At 54.3% G+C, this 20,591-nt stretch overlaps 2 protein-coding genes across 4 annotated transcripts in view; one reads left to right on the top strand and one right to left on the bottom strand.

Moving 5' to 3' along the window:
- Nucleotides 1-7,980, top strand: part of CDHR2 (cadherin related family member 2) — a 35,612-nt gene extending 27,632 nt beyond the window's left edge. For all 3 annotated transcript variants that reach the window (XM_026006638.2, XM_072756540.1, XM_072756541.1), the window contains 13 exons: nucleotides 568-639; nucleotides 1,107-1,156; nucleotides 2,524-2,675; nucleotides 2,818-2,926; nucleotides 3,018-3,106; nucleotides 3,569-3,637; nucleotides 3,745-3,822; nucleotides 3,905-3,965; nucleotides 4,049-4,173; nucleotides 4,702-4,815; nucleotides 4,898-4,978; nucleotides 5,166-5,223; nucleotides 7,708-7,980. In XM_026006638.2, coding sequence (XP_025862423.2) covers nucleotides 568-639; nucleotides 1,107-1,156; nucleotides 2,524-2,675; nucleotides 2,818-2,926; nucleotides 3,018-3,106; nucleotides 3,569-3,637; nucleotides 3,745-3,822; nucleotides 3,905-3,965; nucleotides 4,049-4,173; nucleotides 4,702-4,815; nucleotides 4,898-4,978; nucleotides 5,166-5,223; nucleotides 7,708-7,845 — 1,196 coding nt within the window. In that variant the 3' untranslated portion in view covers nucleotides 7,846-7,980. The remainder of the gene's footprint in view (nucleotides 1-567; nucleotides 640-1,106; nucleotides 1,157-2,523; nucleotides 2,676-2,817; nucleotides 2,927-3,017; nucleotides 3,107-3,568; nucleotides 3,638-3,744; nucleotides 3,823-3,904; nucleotides 3,966-4,048; nucleotides 4,174-4,701; nucleotides 4,816-4,897; nucleotides 4,979-5,165; nucleotides 5,224-7,707) is intronic.
- A 736-nt stretch (nucleotides 7,981-8,716) lies between these two features.
- On the bottom strand, nucleotides 8,717-19,177 carry GPRIN1 (G protein regulated inducer of neurite outgrowth 1). Its single transcript, XM_072756542.1, has 2 exons — nucleotides 19,039-19,177; nucleotides 8,717-12,061 (listed from the first exon to the last, which is right to left on the bottom strand). Exon 2 carries the CDS (start codon nucleotides 11,894-11,896, stop codon nucleotides 9,002-9,004), a length of 2,895 nt encoding a protein of 964 aa, XP_072612643.1. The 5' UTR covers nucleotides 11,897-12,061; nucleotides 19,039-19,177; the 3' UTR covers nucleotides 8,717-9,001.
- Nucleotides 19,178-20,591: the final 1,414 nt, after the last annotated feature.

Below are 20,591 nucleotides of genomic sequence, written 5' to 3'. Positions count from 1 at the left end.
AGTGCTTCACCGATGCTACTGTCTTGTAAGGCAGGGTAAAGAGGAAAGTACACTTCACAGTGCTCACATCCTACCTCGGATTGTGATGGCTAGAATAACCACATTAACAGCGAGCCTATTTTGAGAATTTCCTACAGCCGAGAGCTATGCCAGACACCTTAAAAGCATTCTTTATGTTACTCCCACGCAATCGGTGAGGTAGATGATCCCTATCCAATATTATAAATGAGGAAACTGAGGCATACAGTGGCCAGCTCAATAACCTAGCTTACACGCTAGCAATGTCAGTATCATGCTGTGGTCAGGTGGGACACGCCCCGGCCAGGCTCTGCCTGGCCTGATGCTCTTACTGGATGATCTTGGAATAGGTGCTTACCCTCTCTGAGGTATGGGGAGGATATTCCCTGCCACAAAGTCCAGTGGAAACTGAGCGGGCACCCCAGGCCAGGAGCAGGGCTGGGGACAGTGCATGGGAGATGTTGGGAGGGAGGCAGGGGGGAGCATGGCAAGTGCCCAGGCTTTTTGGTTGGGCCTAGAGGCCAGAACCAGCCAAACTTGTTCTTCTAGGAAGTCTCGCTATCACCATTGAGGACACGAATGACAATGCCCCCTATTTTCTGCCTGACAATAAGACTTTCGGTAAGTGGGCCAGGCTTTCCCTCCATACTCTGCCAGGATTTCCTTGGGCAGCTCCCATAGACCCTCCTCAGGCCCCAAGTGGACTATTAGAAAGGAAGGCCTCTTTTTTGCTTCTCGGCCTTTTGGCTAAGATCAAGTGTAGAAAGGAAGGCCTCTAATCTCGCCTCTCCCCCAGGGTTTCAACAGGAGAGACCTGATGTTTCACCACAGTTCGGCCCCAACTCTGAGCCAGCTCCTCCCTCTCTGGGCCTCAGTTTCCCCGTCTGCACAGTAGGAGTGGCTGAGCTGCTAACTGATGGCTCAGAGACTGTTATAATGGGGGATTTTGATGGTAGAGAGGCTGCGGGAAGATATGGGGAGACTGCATCCTGAGCTGGGCTTGTGATCAGTACTCAGCCAGGTGGGCACTGGCACTAACCCCGCTGACCCCACTGATCCCCTTGATCCCTTCTCGTCCACACTTATAGTTATCATCCCAGAACTTGTGGTGCCCAACCAGCAGGTGGCTTCTGTCCAGGTAAGCCCATCATATTAGTCCCAGGGGACACAGGACCAGGGCTTTCAGGCCTTTCACTGTCCCCCCAAATGTTTTAACACTACAAAGGAAATTTATTGGCTCCAACCTATGAAAAGAAAGCCCCAGAATGGAGACAAACACTTGCCTAATTGATAGGGTTAAATTTCATTAATTGTTACTTGGTTGTCATAAAAATTTCATGACTATAAAAACTATTTGCAGGCTAGATTTTTTTTTTTTTGCTACACCACATTTCCAAGTCATACAGACAAATCATAACAACTGTAAATTAAATGAGTTCCTTGCAGATAAATAATTTCCAGAGTAAAATTATAAAAATACTTTTAGTGTTCTATGGCATTGGACGTGGGTGTGTTAGAGGGCCCTGGCTGCACCACAGGGGCGGGCAAGGCCTCCCACACAGCCCAGGTGCCCGGGCCTGGTGGGGCCTCTTACTGACCTGGGAGCTGCCTGCCTTTCTGGGGCCCAGTTTGCCTCCGGGAAGAAGCTGTCAGTGAGCCAGGGGGCAGTGATATTGGAAGGTGAAGAGGTCGGGTGGCATGTGTGTGCCCCTCCCTGTGCTGTGGGAAGAGCACAGGTACTGAAGATGGATGGACTGGCCTTCCTCCACTTCTAGCTAAGTCTTCAGCAGGATGGGGTCTCCCTCCGAGCCCCAGTTTCCTCTCATCACATGGGTAGAGTAATTCTCTCTCCAGGTTCTTTCAAGCCTTGAAGAGTCTTCCAATCTTCAGCCAATTACATTTTAATGTCATGAGTCTGGCCATAGCTTGGAGCCATTTTCTTTACATTGATTCATTCTTGAAACTTAAACAACAGCTTTGGCCTCATTCTGAACAGTAGACTCACGGGTCTGTATGTTGGCTATATTTTTCCCTAAAAGGCACTAGAATGTGTAAGAATGTTTGTGCCCTCTCCTCTAATCATTTCATGGTCCCCTGTGGGAATTTGTACTCATTGTCAGTAAACACTTGAAATGAGGGATTTAGGGGAAGGCCAGGCACACAGTAGGTGCTCAGGAAATTTGAATGTCCCTAAGTGTGTACATGTGTGTGCCTGTGTGTGTGTGTGTGTGTGGCAGTGGGTGGGGGGAAGCAAGGCAGGATTTCCACATCGGATGGACTTTGGACCATGACCCGTTGATTTAGGAGCCCAAAGGCAGGGACTTGTTCAAATCTGGATTTGCAGAGCAAGCACGCTGTTTAAGGTGTTTGCTAAGTTGAGGTGGCCTAGAAGAGGCTGATAGAGATACTGGGACCAGACTCCTGGGCCATCTCAGCTGCTGATTCCTGCTGGGGAAGAAACGGGGCCTGGCCTGACCCCTAGGTATTGTCTATTCTTTCCCCCAGGCCAGAGACAATGACTCAGGCAACAACGGGGCCATTCTGTTCTCCATCTTCCAAGTGGATTTCATCGCTAAGGATGGGGCCATGATTCCTTTCCAGGGCTTCTTCCGGGTCTCTACCTCCTCGGAGGCCAACTTGTTCATTGGCAACATTGAGTAACTGTGGGGAGCCCCTGGATGGGGGGCAGTAAGGGGGCCTCAAGACAGTGAGTTCCCCACCCTGGGAGGTATATAAGTAGGTTCCAGAGGACTCCAGCTTGAGTTCCAAGACTCAGTTGTGCTCTTCTACCTTCAATAGGCTGGTGACCAACCTTGATTCCACTCTCCAAGGCACCTACCAAGTGACAGTCCAGGCCCAGGACAGACCTTCAGTGGGTCCTGCTCAGGAAGCCAAAATCACCCTGAATGTGAGTGTTGGGCCCTGCCTCTAGACCCCAATACTCTCTGCCAGCTCCTGCGTCCTCTGTGCCTCATCTTCCCCATGTCTTCCTCCTGTAGCTCTTCACTGTGGACCAAAGTTACCGTGTGAGGTTGCAGTTTTCCATGAACAAGGAAGAGGTGGGCGCCAACATGGAAGAGATTACTGCGTAGGTTTGGGGTGCCCAGAGGGGGCTGTGGGGAAGAACAGGGCCTGGGAGTATGGTCCCTGATAAGACCTGGACGGGATGTATGTGAAAACTGTCCTTGACCTACATTTGATTTTGTCCCTGTCTTTGATCTGTACCTATACCTGCATTTCCTCTCTCAATTTCCTAGGAGCCTAGGGTTGGCTGGGCAGAGAGAGGCCTAAATAGGGCTGTAATGTATAGTTGTGAAGGCTGTGCACTACACAAGGGCACTCTGCTTGCTAAGTCGTAAACCCAACCCCAGAGGAAGGGGCTGCCTTGTCTAATTTGCACAGAGGTGCTACCTGAATAGCCAATGAAGCTGTCCACAGGAGGTGCCCCTTTTTAATTCTCACAATTCCTAATTCCACCGGTAGAGTCCTGGCCATAGGCCTAGACTAAGGCCCCTACCCCATGCTTCTGTGACATCTTCTCCCTTTGCAGGGCTCTTGTTCAGGCCACCAGGACTACTGTCTACGTTGTGAGCATTCAGGACATAGAATCCACGGTTCGGTGAGTGTCCACAGGCCCAGTGGTTGGAGTGAGGACAAGAAGCAGAAACATGAGGGGCCTCCTGGATGGTTCTGGACTGTTTACCCTTTACCCCTGCCCCATTCCAGAGCCCGGGGACGCTCTTACCTTGATGCCTATTTTGTCTTCTCAAATGGGTCAGCCCTGACACTTGATGAGCTGAGTGTGTGAGTGGGGCTCCCCTTGGGGTGGGCAGGAAGCTTAGAGAATGCCAATGTCCCTCGGGTCTGAGTGAGGGTCTATGGCCAGGATGATCCGGAATGACCAGGACTCACTGATGCAGCTGCTGCAGCTGGGGCTGGTGGTGCTGGTGAGTGTCAGCATGGCGGAGCTAATGCGGGAGTGGGGGGTGGGGAATGCTCACACCCAACCTCCTTCATACTTCTTCTCCAGGGCTCCCAGGAGAGCCAGGAGTCGGACCTGCCAAAGCTGCTCACCAACGTTATCATAGGATTGGGAGTGGCTTTGCTGCTGATCATCGTGATTATGACCACGGCGCTCATGTGTACCCGGAAGAGGTACTGCTCCCATCACCCCCTGTGTCTCCAACTCCGCCTTTCCCACCATCTAAGACATCTGGCAGGTAGAGAAAGCTTGGGTTTAGGCACCTGGTATATCTGAATTTAATCCCCAGAGACCTGTGGTGACTACTTGAATAGGTCATCTCCCCTCCCTGAGCCTCAAGTTCCTTTGCAGAATGAATGCAACACTAGATTCCTCAAGGCACACAAGGAAGCAGTGTGCATCCTGCCACCAGAAAGATATCTGGCACATACTGTGCATTTCATAAATACTGTCTTTTCCCCTTTCCAATATGTTTGGAGTCAGCAGCCACATCTGGATTTGACTCGAGGCCTTGCCACTGGCCAGCTGTGGCTTTTGGCAAACCATTTTCTTTCTCTGGCTATTACTTGTACCCTCTGTAAAATGGTACTAACACTCTCACCTGCCAGGGTGTTGTGAAGTCACACTCTCAGTGCCTGCACTGGGCGCACAGTGGGTGTCCAGGGAAAGTAGTGACTCCCCCACCCCCTGGTTCTCTGCAGCTACCGCCGGAAGCTTCGGGCTACAAAGGCTGCCAAGGAGGCCCGGAGGACAGCACCAGGGGTGATGCCCTCAGTCTCTGCCATCCCTGGGACTAACATGTACACCACTGAGCGGTGAGCAGGGGTCAAAGGGTGGGTGAGAGTCTCCATGGAGTGTCTCAGGTTCATAAGTGCTTGAATTAGGCCTTCTCTCCAGGGCCAACCCTGTGCTGAACCTCCCCACGAAGGACCTGAGCTTCGAGTCCCAATCCTCTTCCAGTGACCTAGACCACATGAGGTGAGCAGTGATTCTCACAGCCACTCTGGTCAGTGGTGGTGGTGATGGTGGTAGAGGTGGTGGTGGTGATGGTGGAAGAGGTGGAGATGGTCATCATGGTGATGGTGGTGGAGGCAATGGTGGTTCAAGGCCATAGACAGGGAAGACTAGGGCTACTAACCATCGAGCTCCATCATCTCTCCCACAGTCTCAATTCCCTGGATGACAACTCTGTCGATGTGGAAAAGAATGAGGAGAAAATCAAGGCAAGATGGGGGATGAGTTGGTTCCTGGGGCTTCTTGACTTGGGGTCCTTCTCCAAAGGAGTGGGGTTCAGGACAGAGCTGAAGGACCTGCTGCTGACACTGGCATGTCTCCACACCAGGCCATGGGAAGCCCCTGGCTTTGGAATGGGGTCTAATTCTTGCTCTTCTACTCATTCACTGTGACTCCGGGTGGGTGACTTCCTTCTGGTTCTCAGTTTTCTCATCTGTAAATGGGGATCAGAATTCTAACCATGCAGAGCTTTTTGAGGATGAAGTTAGAGCAGTTATAAAACCACCTGGCATGAAGTAAGAGCTAAAAAATCTGGTTCCCTCTTGTTTATACCCTTTGTATGAAAGCTGGTGGGGTGTGGGGAAGAAATCCGGAGGTAGACATACTCTAGTAAAGGAAAGAAATTAGGCTCAAAAAAACAGCAGTGCCATAATTTGTTCAGTAGGTTAGATGGTTTGAGTAGATCAACAGTTCACACAGCCACAGCCTCACATGCCCATGAAGCATCCCAGCCTGGAAATTCTGACCCAATGGGTAGGATGGGCCTGGGCTCGAGCATGTTGTTAAAACTCTTGGGGTTCTAATGTGAGGATAGAGAACCAGGGAGTAGATCAGCAGGGGGTGGGGGGTATATGGGAATGGTGCACAGGGATCTGGCAGTGACATTGAGGCCTCCAAATAGGCCCCCAAAGGTTAGGGTCATGGATGGCAATCCAGGACACCAGGCAGTGCTGAAGGCCTTTGAGTGGATGGCTTATCTCTGGTTTGAAGATGCTTTGGGGAAAAACTCCAATGAATGTCTGGGGGAACTGAGGAAGAAGGGTTAGAACTTGTGGCCAGGCAGGTAGCCCCCAGTGGAGGCCAAGGCTGACTCTTGGGGAGTGGAGTTGGGGGCCTCAGGTGGGGCTGGACTTGTAAGTTGGGAGGGGCAGAGAGCCTGAGAGAAGAGTCTGGAGAGGAAGAGAGGCTGGGCCACTGAAAGCCTTCAAACGCCAGAAAAGAGCCTGTCCTAGGATGATAGAGGGGTTGCTATATTTCAGAGAACCTGCCCAAGGCTCTGCTGCCTCTCCTCTAACAGTAGGTGGGCCTTGGGGTCTCTGGGTGAGGAACACAGGTGGGGCCTTTTTTCAAGGATCTCTTGGTGCCCTGACTCACCCAAGACCTCCATAAATGTGTGGAAGGTCTGAGAGAACTGACAGGTGATCTAATCCAATCTTCACAAGCAACAAAGGCCAGAAGGCTCTGGGTTCTGACCTGCCTGAGGTCAGAAAGCTTACAAGGCAAGGGCAGATCAGAACTCAGGTCTCCTGTCTCCAAGGGCAGGTTGAATTTTCCTAGGCTATGCTGCACCAACAGCTACCACTGGGGAGCCTATGGTGAGGACCCTGGGGAGCCCTGATTCGTCCTTCCTGGGGCTCCTCAGATGTTCCAGTTTACCAGGGACCAGAAGAGCCCTAGTCTGGAAAAAGCCCGTGGAATGCCTTGGAGAGGATGGCGGCTGGGGCTCTGTCCCCTAGGTGTCTCTGTGTTGGTGTAGCTGAGCCTGGGGGATGGTCCACAGGAGGGTGTACTTTTTTTTTTTTTTTTAAGATTTTGTATTTATTTATTCAGAGAGAGAGAGAGAGAGAAAGAGAGAGAGAGAGGCAGAGACAGGCAGAGGGAGAAGCAGGCTCCATGCGGCGAGCCTGACGTGGGACTCAATCCTGGGTCTCCAGGATCACACCCCGGGCTGCAGGCGGCACTAAACTGCTGTGCCACTGGGGCTGCCCAGGAGGGTGTACTTGTGAGGAGGTGTGAGCATGTGGCCAGTTGCATGGGGAGGGGAAGAGGAAAGGCAGGAAGATGAGTGTGTGCCATGATAAACTGCAAGTGGGGCCCTGGGAGTGATGCGTCCCTCTGAGGGTGGCAGAGGGAGATGCCAAATTCAACCGGGGCAGCAACCAACAGTCTTTAGAGCCAACAGGACCAGTGATCCAAAACTTGCTCTGCCTCTTCCTAGCCATGAGAGCCCTCTGAGCCTCAGTTTCCACATCTGTAATGTGGGGTATATGATCCCTCCCTCAGGGGGTTCCTGTGGGTACTTTAGGTAATGGATAGACTGCACCCAGCACAGTGCCTGCCTCAGGTGCAGGCGGCAGGAATTGGATTGGACTGACTCCATGGCTCAGGACAGTCTGGTATTATTCAGGACTGGGAAGAGCACCAAAGTCCTGCTGTGTCCGTGGATCAAGGCAAAGGCCAGAGTGGACCCCCCCCTCAAGCCCACCCCCTCAGCTGAGCCCATCTGCACTATTAGTGGCCACGGCCACCTCTGGGACACTGCTAGGAAACTGAGGCCCCAGGAAGAGCAGGTGGGACCCCAGTTAAGGAACCATATGCCATGGGCTTGAAGGCCCACCCCCATGCCCCTATGGACTGGGGAAATCACCCCATCCCCGCCCTTCACATCTTCACATCTTCCGTCTTCCCCACAGAAGGAGCCCACACACAGTCCGATAGAGCAAGATGAGGAACCTCTGAGTGTAGTGCTGTCAGGAAGGAAGACGGGCACAGGTGGACAGCAGGAGAAGCTGTCCTTCACCAATGCTGGCCTGGACACCACAGACCTCTGATGTCCCTGCCACAGGACCCTTGCTGCAGAGCACCACATGGGCCCCCACTCTTCTGGTCCACCTTGGAGGATGTCTTGTCACCCCAAACTACACCGACCCTTTTCTGAACACAAGGATAAATTATGCAGCTCGGTCCCCTTCTGCTTGTAGTCAATCACAGCTGACAAGAGTTGGGGGGGAATTTTATTACCAATGTATATTGTGACAGTTTATAGCCAAAAACTGTGGCTGGAGGGCTGGGGACAGGGGTATTGAGTGGTCAGCAGGGAACTCGTGGGGGCTCACAGCACACAGGGACAAGGGGTGGGAGATGGCAGTCTTTAAAGGACAACTGTGGTTGTAGAGTGAGCTCTCTGTCCTGCCCCTAATACCCAAGACCAGCTGTCAGGCTGCCTGGGACCCAAGACCTTCCATGAGCTTCTTTCTGACTGTGATTCCCAGACCTGTCTGAGACTCTCCTTTCAACTGCGCCCCCAGGGCATTCCCGCAGCTGCCTTCCCCTGTCAGGATTTGTGAGTAGGTGTCCAGTGAGGATGGATAGGGCTGGGGGCTGGGCCAGAGGAAGGGGAGACAGGAATTGGGGACGTCTACCAGCATGCAAGACAGTCTGGGGCCATGGGGGCCAGCCCACTGCATGGACACACACTCTCTCCCGGGCACCTCCTATTTGGAGCCTTGTGCACTCAGGAGTCTCACATACCAATCCTTGCACACTTGGGGCTTTTGTACACGGTGTCTCCCGTTCCGGGGACCTGGCGGCCACTGAGGACTTCAGCCTACCAGTCTGGACTTCTCAGGAACCTGCCTCAGCTCTCAGGTGTGGGCCTGCTGAGCAGGGCGAGCCCTGAGATCACCCAGTGTGGCCGGGAGGGAGTGGAGCTGAGATCTGGAAGGGGGACAGGGTGGGTGTCAGGGCTGGGTTCCTGGTCTCATGACCCGGAGGGGGCTGGGCATAGAGGGTTCATTTGTGTGTTTGGCGGGGGGGGGCGGGGGGGGGGGAGGCTGGAAAGAAGAGGAGGAGAAGGCCCTGGAGGCTGCCCACCCCTCGGGGCGGGCGGGGGGGACCTCCCACCGTCGAGGGGATCCCTCCTAGGAGCTCGTGGTCAAGAAGGGAGCCTGAAAAGGCTGGAGACCCGGGCGTACAAAAGGGGGCAGATCACTCGGCCGTGGGTCCGGCTCGGGAGCAGCACCGCGGCCGGCGCACGCTCTGCAGCAGCGCGCGGAAGAGGCCAGGCGGGCGCTTGGCGGGGCCCTCGGGGGGCGCGGCGCGCGTGGAGCCGGCACGGCCGGGGCCCGGGCGGGCGGCGGGCGGCGGCGCGGGCGCCCCTTGGCGGCCGTGCTCCTCGATCTGTCGCTCCAGGTGCTTCTGGATGGCCATGCCCAGCACCTCCACCTCCATGGCGGCGCCGTACACCTCCCACGTCATGCCCTTTTCGTCCCAGCTCACGTCGCGCACGGGCTCGGCCGCCTCCTGCGGCGCCACGGCGGCTGCCAGCGCGGAGCCGGGCCGCACCCGGACTTCGGGGAAGGCGGGCGGCGCGGCCGGGGGGGCGGCCGCCTGCGGCGTCATGGGCCCGGTGGCCACGGAGCGCGTCTCGGCGGCGCCCAGCGACACCTGCAGGCCCGCGTCCCGGCGCGAGGGGGGCCCGGGCGCGGGGCTGGGCGCGCGCGGCGCCGCCTGGAAGCTGAAGGCCGGGCCCGCGCCGTCCTGCGGAGACATGGGGCTCACGGCCACCGACACGCAGGCCTGAGCGCCCGCCTGCGTGCCCGCGTCCTCCCGCGGCGGGGCGCTCGCCTCCCAGGACGGCGCCTTCGTGAAGTTGTCGCGAGTCCGCGGCCCGGGCGGGGGTCCCGCGGCCCCCGGGCCGGGGCTTCCGTCAGCCGCGGGGGCCCCCAGGGCTGCCGGGCCTAGGCTGGAGGCCTCCGCGCTGGGCGCGGGCGCCGGCCCCGCGAGGCCTCCGCCGCTGCCGGCCCCCGCGGGAGAAGGGCCCGGCCCGCACGGCTTGCCGTCCGACTGCCTGGAGGAGGCGGCCCCGGCCTTCAGGGGCAGCGGGGCCAACTTCCCCGAGGACGAGGGCTCCGCTCTTCTCGGGGGCGCAGCGTCCTCGGCCTCCGCGGGGACCACAGGCTCCGCCTTCCCAGGGACAGTAGGGTCTGCCCTTCCGGAGGACGCCGGCTCCCCTTTCTCCCGGGCCAGCGGCTTCTCCTGCAGAGACGCGGCGAATGCTTTTCCCGGGGAAGCCGGGCCCCCCTGCCCTAGGGGCTTTGTGTCTGTTTTGCCTTCAGAGTTGGGTTCTGCCTTCCCTGGGGCTCTGGGATCCACCTCCGCGGAGTTCATAAGATTCTCTGTTTCCGGAGGCAGGGGATCCACCTTTCCCTCCGGGACAGCTTCTGCTTTTGCCATGGACGCTGGAACTGTTTTTTCTAGAGTCACGGGGGCCAATATTCCCGAAGACACAGAGTCCACTTCTCCAGAGGGACCACCTTCCACCTTCCCACTGCACACAGTGTCCACCCTGCCGGAGGCCAGGGGATCAGCCTTCCCTGAGGCTGTGGGACCCACCATTCCAGAGGCCGTAGGACCTGCCTTCTCTGAGGACAGTGGATCTGCTTTCCCCCCAGTCACTGCCTCAGCTTTTACAGAGGATGAGGGTCCTGCTATCCCCAAGAATTTGGGATGCCCTGGACCGGAGGGCACAGGGTCTATCCTCCCTTTTGATTCAGGATTCACTTTTCCAGAAGATGATGTTTTTGTATTTCCCATAGAAATGAGATCCACCTTTGTGGAGGGCACTGGGTCCTCCTTTCGTAGTGAGACAGTTTCTGTCTTCCTCACAGGCATTGGTTCTGCCTGCCCAGGAGGAGACAAGGGCTCTGGTTTTCCTGAGGGCATAAGATCCACCTTTCCCAAAGAAACTGGACCCACCCTGCCTGAAGACACAGGATCCACATTTGTCAACGATGTGGGTTCCATCTTTCCTGAAAATACAGGATCCACCTGCCCAGCAGACATGGTTTTTATCACTCTCATAGACATGGGGTCTCCCTTTCCTGAGGAGGCATTATCTATCTGCCCCAGGATCTGAGGGTCCTCTTCTGTGGAGGACACAGTTTCTGTACTTCCTACAAATGTAGGATCTGTCATCCCCAAGTGAGTAGGCTCCATCCTTACTGAGGACCCCAGAGTCACTGTTCCTGGAGATATGGGCTCAATTTTGCCAGGTGACCCTGGAGTCAATGTCCCCAAGGACCCAGGATCTGGCTTTCCTGCAGATGCAGAATCTGTGTTTTCTAAGGACCCAGGATCCATCTTTCCTGAGGGCCTAGGATCCCTCTTTCCCAAAGACACAAGCTCTGCCTTTCCCACAGATGCAGAAACCATCTCTTCTGAGGCCACAGGAAGCTCTTTTCCTGAATACCTGGGCCCCTCCTTTCTTGGGAACTCAGGACCCACTTTGGCAGAGGATACAGGATCCTCCTTCCCTGGGGACACTGTGTCCACCTTGTCAGAGCACACCGGATCTACCTTTCCCAAGGATCCTGGATCCTCCTTTCTTGGGGTCACAGGATCCATCCTTCCAGATGCCATAGGATCCCCTTTTCCCAAGACCACAGGCTCTGTCTTTACTATAAACGTGGGATCTGCCTTCCTCAAGGACCCAGCATCTTCCTTTCCTATAGAAGTGGAATCTGCCTGCTTTGACGACTTGGGATCCATCTTCTCCAAGAACACAGGATTTCTGTTCTCCAAAGATGTGGGCTCAGTTTTCACTGAGGACACAGGCTCTGGCTTCCCAGAGAAAGTGGTTTCTGTTGTCCCTGAGATCAAGGCTCTATGTGTCCCCAATGTCTCCTTGGTGGCTGCCTCTTGGGGAGGGATACAGGTCAGGGAGGGGCAGGCTGAGCTCCCTCCAGGGCCCTCAGAACAGGAGGTCCCTTCCCCAGCCCCACTGGGGCTGCTGTGTCTAGAATCCATGCCGGGGCTTTGTACAAGGTTGTGCCTAAGGGGTACAGGGCTGGTTTTCTGCTGGGAGGGGCAGCAGTCCCTCATGGCTGGGTTCCCAGCCCCCAGGCTCCCATCCTGTGGGCAGCAGAGGGCTGTGGGCTGAGATGCTGGGCGGCTGGAGTTCTTTCAAAGAAGCTGGAGCCAGGCTGGGTCTTCAGCACTGCCCAACTGCCCTCATGACCATACTTGTGCCCCAAGTGCTATCTGGTTCTGAAACACAAAGAAAACAGACTCAGACTCAGGGAAGATCCAGTGCGGAAGAGCCTCTATCTTCTATCTCTCACCCTTTTTCTAGAAGCTGGGTCTCCTCACTGGGTTCTCTGCCCTCATCTGGTCCTCTCCTGTCCCACCATATCACTCCCATGCTTCTAAAGGTCAGACTTCCTAAAATGGCATTCAAGGCCCTTTTCACAACTTGACCACAGTTGAACATTTTCTTCCCCACAGTCTTTCTTTAAAAAAAAAAAAATTAAGAGAGAGAGAGAGAGAGAACATGGTGGGAGGGACAGAAGGAGAGAGAGAGAGAGACAGTCTCAAGCAGACTCCATACTGAGCTAGGAGCCCAACACAAGGCTCGATCTCATGACCCTGAGATCACAACCTGAGCTGAAACCAAGGGTTAGACACTTAACCAACCATGCCACCCAGGTGTCCTCACAGTCTTTTCACCTTCATCTACCACCACCCCATGCAGCATGCTACCCTGAAGTTATGTTTTTATCCTCTAGGCCCCAGGTCACAAACTCTGATGCTACAGGGGCCAGGTAGATAATTTAAGTGAGGGAAGCAGGCTAGGTATAAAACAATAGGGGATGGTAGGGAAAGCAGCAAAGCAGAGAGTGCATGCCCTGTCTGAAGGTGGAGCCAATACTCCACTCGCCAAGTAGTGCTTTGGAGAAATGCACCCTGGTAGTATCAGTGAGTAGCAGGAAATCCAGAACTTTAACGTAAAGTTAAATCCTAATTCAAGATTTAAAAAGAAAAAAGAACACTATGTGGGTCAAACAAAGTATGTCTGTAGGCCAAGTTTTGGTCTGTGGGAGGCCCTGGGGAGATAGGAATGGTTTACAGTTGAGGAAGGGACATGGTCTGAAATGCATGTTTTCAGGGATGGCTCCGGGATGGTATGGGGGCTGGCGGAGAGGGGCTAGCCAAACCAGTCTTTAATCTCTCGCTCTTCCAGTTCTTCATTCGTTCACCCAGCCATCCTCTGCAATAATCTAGATGAGAGCTGGTACAGTAAAGGTCCAAGGGATAGACAGTTGGCAGAATTGAGAGATCTTTGGGGAAAATGACAGAAGCCAGCTGGCTGTAGGGGGTGGCGATTGGGGTGGCCCTCAGGGTTCTGGCCAGGGTTGAGGGGTGCGAGGTAGGAGGTCGGGGGAAAAGAGGAGTTGTGTTTTAGACAAGCTGACTGTGCGGTGTCTGGGGGACATCCAGGGAGAGGTTCTGGCAGCAGCTGGCTCTGCGAGCAACTTCATTCCACTAAATATCAGCAGCCAGAGTGAGCAGTGTACTGGATTCTCCCTAAACCTGCTCCATCACCATCTTTCCCAAAGCCATCTCACTAGTGCTCAGGCCGAAAGCCCTAGCCACACCCTTGACTTTTCTCGTACACCTCACCTCTCATCCATCAGTAAAACATAATGGTTCTCCCTTCAAAATACATCCAGAATCTGGCCACTCTCCTGAGCTGAACTTGTACTACATCTCCCACCTGGATCATCCTGCCTTTTCCCTTCAACCAATACGGTTCATTTTCAACACAGCAGCTGGAAGGATCTTAGTAAGACTCAAGGTAGCTCATCCCTCTTCTGCTCAGAACCATGCAGTGTCTCCCCACCCCCCACCCCATGCCAAGTAAAAGCAAACTGCTTACATATCCCTGCATCTTCTGACCCCATCACTGATCTTGGCCTTGTCTCCTACTACTTTCTTTTGATTATGCTACTTCAGTCACACTGGCTGCCTTTCTGATCCTTGGACATGTGCTGCCTTGGGGCTTTTGCTCTGGCTGTTTCCTCTGCCTGGAATGCGTTGTCTCCTAATATCTGCATGGTCTGCTCCCCGGGGCTTTCCCTGACCCATCCTCCCCAGCACTGATTGGCACTCTCCATCCCCCTTGCCTTGCTCAGCTCTTCTTCATAGGACCCATCACCAGCTGATACATTCATTACACAGAGCTGTTCACTACTTGTGGTTTGTCTCTCCCATTACAACATCAGCTCTAGGTGGATGGGGACTTTGTCGTGTTCACTGATATACCCTCAGGGTTGAGAGCAATAACTGGCATCTAGTAAGCAAGTAGCTCCCTATGCCTATTTGTTAAATGAATGACTGAATGATCTTTCTAAGACATTGGTCCAACATGCCATTCTTTGGCTCCAACCTCTCCTTGCTCTTGCTGGGCAAGTAAATTGGTCATAATCTTTTTGGAAAGACATTTGTCAATTCCTATAAAAGTTTACAATGCATGTGGCATTTAGGTCAGCAAGCCCACCTCCAGGAATGGTCTTGAAGATGGAGCCATGGTACACTGGGTACACGAGAATATGGTTGGTGATGAGAAGAAAACCAGGAAGCCAGTTCATAAAATATGGGACAGCCACATGGAACCCCCAACAGCTGTCAGAATGTGTGGAGTGATGAGGAAAGATGCCCAAGATAAATTAAGTGAAAAAAGCCAGAGCTTGTGGAATTCCATGCATGCAGATGAGAAAAAGGACATATACACATATATGGGTTTATTTATAAAAAGAAAATTTCTGGAAGGAAACACATGACACTTGTAGCAATTGACTCTGGGAAGTGAGACCAGGGATCTGGAGGTGGAAGAGACCTTTTTTTTTGGTATCCCCCTTTGTGATGCATGAAATTTTGATTATGTGTGCATATATTACTTTTTTTTTTTAATGGGAGAAAAAGGAAACCTTAATGACCCCCATTACCTTTGGGGTCAAGTCCAATTCTATAATATGCTTCCAAGCCCCTGTGTACTTACTTACCCACTAAGCTTTACCTTTCAGTGCTCATTCCCCCAAAGTCCGTACAAACACACACACACATGTGCACGCATGCACACATGCGCTATAACCTCTCTGGGCTCATCCATGGCTTCACAGTGTCTTTCACCTTAGCCTCTACATACCCTCTTGCCTGGCTCTCATTAAATGTTCAGGTCCCAGTAAACTTTCTCTGCCCACCAGCTTCATAGGAGTTCCTACGGCTTCTTGTTCTTCCCCTAACCAGACACACGTCACTCTGCCCTTTCTGCCTCTGGACCCCTGCCTAGACCTTGAGTCATGGGATGGGGATTGAGCTGAAACAATTCACCAAACCAGGCTTTGGGCTTATGGGACTTGGGTAGATGGGGTCATCACCATCTTACAGAGGACAATGGGGCACTTGGTTTTGGGAATTGAACTGGGGTGTTTGTGGAACTATGGTGGGGTGGGGGGCAGCTGGCTTACACACCTGGTCGAGGAAGGCCCCACTGAGGAGGTAGTATCTGAGGCAGCAATGAAAAGGCCAGAGTGGCTGGAGTTAGAAGGGAAGAAAGAGGAGGCAGCTCTATGAGCTCAGGCAAGTCCCTTCTCTTCATTGGGGACCTTGACAAAGCCGCCCATGCTCCCACGAGGCTGTTGTGAGGATTAGAGATGAGGGGTGTGCGGAGTTCTGCTCACTTTAGGGTTGGACTGTGTTATAAGGAAGGCCTGTTTTTATCTACTCAGCCTGTCAGAGCCCAGCTGTGCTCCCAGGAGGGGGCAGGGGACGGACGGCCCATAGCAGAGGTATAAATTGGCAAAATCTAGCCCTCAGACCCGCTTGTTTGACCCACAGTGCTAAAAAGAAATTTTTAGGGCAGCCTGGGTGGCTCAGCGGTTTAGCACCGCCTTCAGCCCAGGGCGTGATTCTGGAGACCCAGGGTTGAGTCCCACATTGGGCTCCCTGCATGGAGCCTGCCTCTTTCTCTCTGTGTGTCTTTCATGAATAAATAAATAAAGTCTTAAAAAAAAAAAAAAGAAAAAGAAAAATTTAAAGGCATTAACTGATCAACATTTAAAAGTTAGATCTCATGTGAAAATCAGATTTCCAGATTCTCTTGGAAAAACTAAAATTTGGCAATCTGAGCATGCTTCCTGCATGGCAACAGTCAGCCAGAGCCAAGCAGTGGCTGCCTTCTTGGATGGGGATGTGCTCTTCAATTAGCCATATTCTCCACCCCTCCCTATGGTGTTCTGGACACTGGGGCTGACAGCCCATTGCAATCGATCACTGGATCGTTTTTCTTATAGCCAGTCCCTTAGGCAGGCTATCCCCCTGGCCTATAGCTCCCTGAGTTTTGACCCTTGACCCTTGACCTACCAAGAGGGGTTGAGAGGTGACCTCACACACATCAAGCCTTTAGAACGTTTACTATGTGCAGACCCCATACACCTGCCGCGCAGGTGCTGTGTTCTTATTTTCCAAAATAGGAAACAGAAAGGCAGGCATGGCCCAGCTGGTGACACGCCTCTCCTGAAAGCCCTCCTGGAAGACACTGGCCTCTTGGTTCCTAGCTGGCAGTTCTCTGACATGGAAGAAGGTGTGGGGTAGGGACAAAGAGCCTGACCGGGGCATTAGAAAGATGTGAGGTCAGCTGCCAGCTTTGTCACTGACTTGTTCCATGAATTTGAGCAACTCTGGGCCTCAGTTTGTGAAATGGGGGAAGGGATGTAGTTACGTATAGAATTGCTGGCCCAGCTCTGGGTTTAAGATCTGTCAAAACGGGATGCCTGGGTGGCTCAGCAGTTGAGCCTTTGTCTTCAGCTCAGGGCGTGATCCTGGAGTCCCAGAATTGAGTCCCATATTGGGCTCCCTGCGGGGAGCCTGCTTCTCCCTTCCCCTGTGTCTCTGCCTTCTCTCTGTGTCTCTAATGAATAGATAAATAAAATCTTGAAAAAGAAAAGAAAAGAAAGAAAAGAAAAAAAAAAAAGAAAAGATCTGCCAAAACACTATTCTCAGAAGCTCTGCTGCTCACAGTTCTACTGGGTGTTTCCTGGCTCCTGAGGGATCCTCAATATCCTTAAGCCACTTCTCCAAGAGGCAGCCCAGACCTGGGGTGCTCCCTCTGTGTGGCCAGCCCTCCCACTGGAACCCAGATCATTGCTCTCCCACTTTGTGCTCAGCCTTGGGCCTAGCACTCTCAGGCTCATTTTGTCATCTGGACTCCACAATGATTTCATGAGGCGGGTATTATCATTCCATTTCACAAATGAAGACACTGGGGTTAGAGGGAGAAAAGACTTGTCAAGGGCACACAGCTGGTACAGGAGGTTGTAGTTCAAAGCCTGTTGTGTCTGAACCCAAAGACTGGGTTCTTCCTGCTTGTATCAGCTAAGATTTTGGGACAGTCATGCTTGGCTCTTAAAGTCCCTTTCTGCTCTTTGGGGCCAGGCCAAGGGTCCTCCCAATCCCCTGGCCCTGAGGAAACGTGATTGTCCCTACACGCACATACCCACCAAGATGAACAGATGAGCCCTGCACCCTTATGTGGCCTGATTGAGGTAAAATACTGAAACGATCTCCTAGGTGTGTGGGCCAGCTCACCTGGCATGCAGAGGAGCATGTAGACTGCTCTGGATGTCTGTGCCAGCTTAGGCCAGCCTGGGGAGCCAGGACCTGGCTCCTACATTCTGCTTAAGAAGAACTTGGTGTGTATACAATGCAACTTGTATGTGCAGAATGGCCTATGTATTTATGTCTTGTGGGGGCTACCTGGACCCTGTAGGTATGCACATATGCATCACATGGCCTCAGGGTCTCATTCATAGAGCTGGCCTGGCTGTATGCAAGGTGTCTGTGCCCCACTCCTCAGCAGAGCAGCCTCTGTGAATGCTTATTCTGGCCCAGAGACCTGGCCAGCCCTTACCTGTTCCTCTAGGATTTCCCAATATGAAACCAGGGCTGGCAGGCACCTGCAAACACCTCCCCCCATGCGACAAGACCAACAAAGGCTTGCAGTGCTTGCTTCAGCAGGTGTGAGTGTGTGACTGACAACTCAGGTCTGCTGCCCCTCACCCTCTCGGCCCCTTGTCTGCTACTATCCTTGGAGCGGCCAAACCTCCTGCCTAGGGCTGCAGGGGAGAGTCTAACAAAGGGTGATAGCCTACCTTTTTCCAGAAATGGCCCCCAGACCATCCATAGGAGGGCAAGAGTGGACATGCAGGGCTGTGCACACTTGGGCTGAGTGAGTGCAGAGGATGGGCAGTGAGCTAAGAGATGGAGAGTGTGGGAGAGGAAGTGTGTGCCCAGCCTGCTCCGCGGTCTAGGGGCACACGAGGGACACCATGAACAAGTGTGAACAGGGACAAGCAGGCCACAGCAGGGTAGCTGCAAGGGTTTTGTGATAAGGGAGTATTGTTGAGTTGAGTGTGCTGTGATAGGCGATGTCTGGTGTGAATGCGTAGCTATGCCTGGGTGTATACGCAAGGCTCCCACTTGGTGTACTGGGTGGGTGCACAGGTGGCTGTGTGTATGAGTGTGATGGAATGATCAAGGGCCATAGTGTTTGTGTATGTGTGTGTGTGCGCGAGAGCGAAAGAGAGAGAGAGAGAGAGAGAAGATCGTAGCCTCATCTGGGAGCGAGACGCCGGTGCGTGAACGCGGTAAGTGTGTGATGGGGTGTGTGATGGTGCCCCAGAGTGGGTGCCACACTGAGTGTGTGCGACAGCGAGTGTCAGTGGTGCCGGTGGTTCCAGTGGAGCCACTCGAGCACAGAGCTCGCTCCAGGGGGGTAAGATGAACCAACGCGGGCGGACCCCTTCCCCGCGGTGGCGGGAAGCGCCCCCTCTCGCACAGCCCCGTGGAACAATGCGGCCGCACGCGGCGCGGCCGGCGCGGGGTCCCGGTCCTACACACAGGGCTGGCGGGCCCTCAGGGGCCCTCGGGAGCCCGGCCCCGGCTGCCGGACCCGCCCCCGCCCCGCCCCGCCCCGCCGAGGAGCCTGGAAATGGACATCCGCCGCCCCCGGCCGCGCGCGCACACACACCCCGGGCTCACGCTGGGCACACGCCGCGCAGGGTGCGCGAGCCCCGCCACCCAGGTGGTTCGAGGACCCTGGACAGCAGCTCCGGGCGGCCAGGAGCGGAGGAACGGGGTCGGTGCCGCCCGCCCATAGGGGTAGCGGGTGCGGGCTAGGCGCTTACCCGGCCGTGCTGCGGTTCCGTCTCCTTGGCGCGCTGCGCTCGGGCTCCCGCCGCTGCCGCCGCCGCCGCCGCCGCCGCCCGAGCGGCCTCGGCTGCCTCCGGCGGGGCTGGCGGGCGCACCCGCGGACTCCGCGCCGCCGTCCCCCGCGCCCGCTCCGCGCTCCCGCCTCGCGCCCCGCCCCGGGCATGCGCGCTGGCCGACTGGCGGCCTCCGAAGCCGGGAGAGGGCGGTGCCGGCGAGGAAGCGGAGGCCAGAGGGAGAGAGGGAGGGGTGCCGTCGCCCCGCGCTCCTCACCGAGGTCCCGGGGCTCCTGGGTTCCCCGCGCTCCGCGACCTGGTTCCCATTTCACAGACAGGGAGACTGAGGGGCGGAGCGGCTGCCCATTTGCTGCGCGCAGCTGCGGGCGGGGCGCGCTGCTTGTCAGGTCTCTCACTCAATCCAGCCCCGCGAACACTGTCTACTTGTTTTACCGAGGAGGTAACTGGGACTCGGAGAGGGAGAGGCACTTCTCGAAAGACACGCAGCGCCTGGAGAGGGGCCCAGGTCGGCGCGATCTCCGAGCTCCCCCCGCGAGGAAATTTCCCGCCCCCGCCTTGGCCGCACTTCCGGCTTTCTCTCCCCGCCCCCGCCCCTTTGTCTCGCCACCGCCCACGCTCCCGCAAGTAGAGGGGACACGAAGGGGGTGGGAGCGAGGCGCCTTCGATTCCCTCGCTCCCGCCCTCCCCAGCCAGGGTGCCCGCCCAATCTTCGGCCTATGCAAGCTCGGTTCTCTTCTCTCTGGGTTTCCTTGAGCAAATCATTTCACCATTTTTGAGACTCCGTTTCCCAATCTATTAAATGGGACTAGCATTAATCATCTCACAGTGGTCTTGGAAGGATGAAGGAGCCCAAAATAGATTTTCAGGGGCTTCCAGTTGAATCTGAACTGCAAAGGACATCATTGAGGCCTTTTTGCCTACCCCCGTCCTCAACATTTCTTCGCAGAGAAATAGTCCCTTCCTTTTTGATCCCCCAGAGGAGAACAAATCTGTAATTGCCGAGAGGCGATAAAACCTTCTCACCTGCACTGTGAAGCTACCCATTAAAAATGGTAACAACTAACATTAACGTAACGTTTATTTAGGGGCAGACACCATCCTAAGTTTTTGTTATGTGTCATATAGTTTCAATTTCCAATCACTTAGGAGCAAGTTAATATGTATATCCTCGTTTTTCAGATAAGAAAACAGATTCTGATGGGTTACTTGTCCGTGTTCACACAGCTAGTTAATAGTCGAGCTAACTCACATTAAACCCTTAGCTTCTATTCCTCCTACTTACCTGGTGAACCATAAATCTCCGTGATCTTTTAAAAATCCAGGTAGTAAATTAATAAAATCTATCAGATCAACGTCTTCAGAAAAGTAGAAAACCTCGGGGTGCAGGACCAATTTTCAGCACCACGGACAACGCCCACACAAGGGATGCTTCCTAAGGTTTCAGGCCCTGAAAATTGGTAACTCGCTGCCCACAAGAGCACTTCACTTCACAGTTTACAAACCCTATTCGACAT

Source organism: Vulpes vulpes, chromosome 4, assembly GCF_048418805.1.
Source record: "Vulpes vulpes isolate BD-2025 chromosome 4, VulVul3, whole genome shotgun sequence".
Taxonomy (NCBI): Eukaryota; Metazoa; Chordata; class Mammalia; order Carnivora; family Canidae; genus Vulpes; species Vulpes vulpes.
The sequence above is the reverse complement of the archived record's forward strand: the minus strand, read 5'-3'. Positions and strand labels throughout refer to the sequence as shown.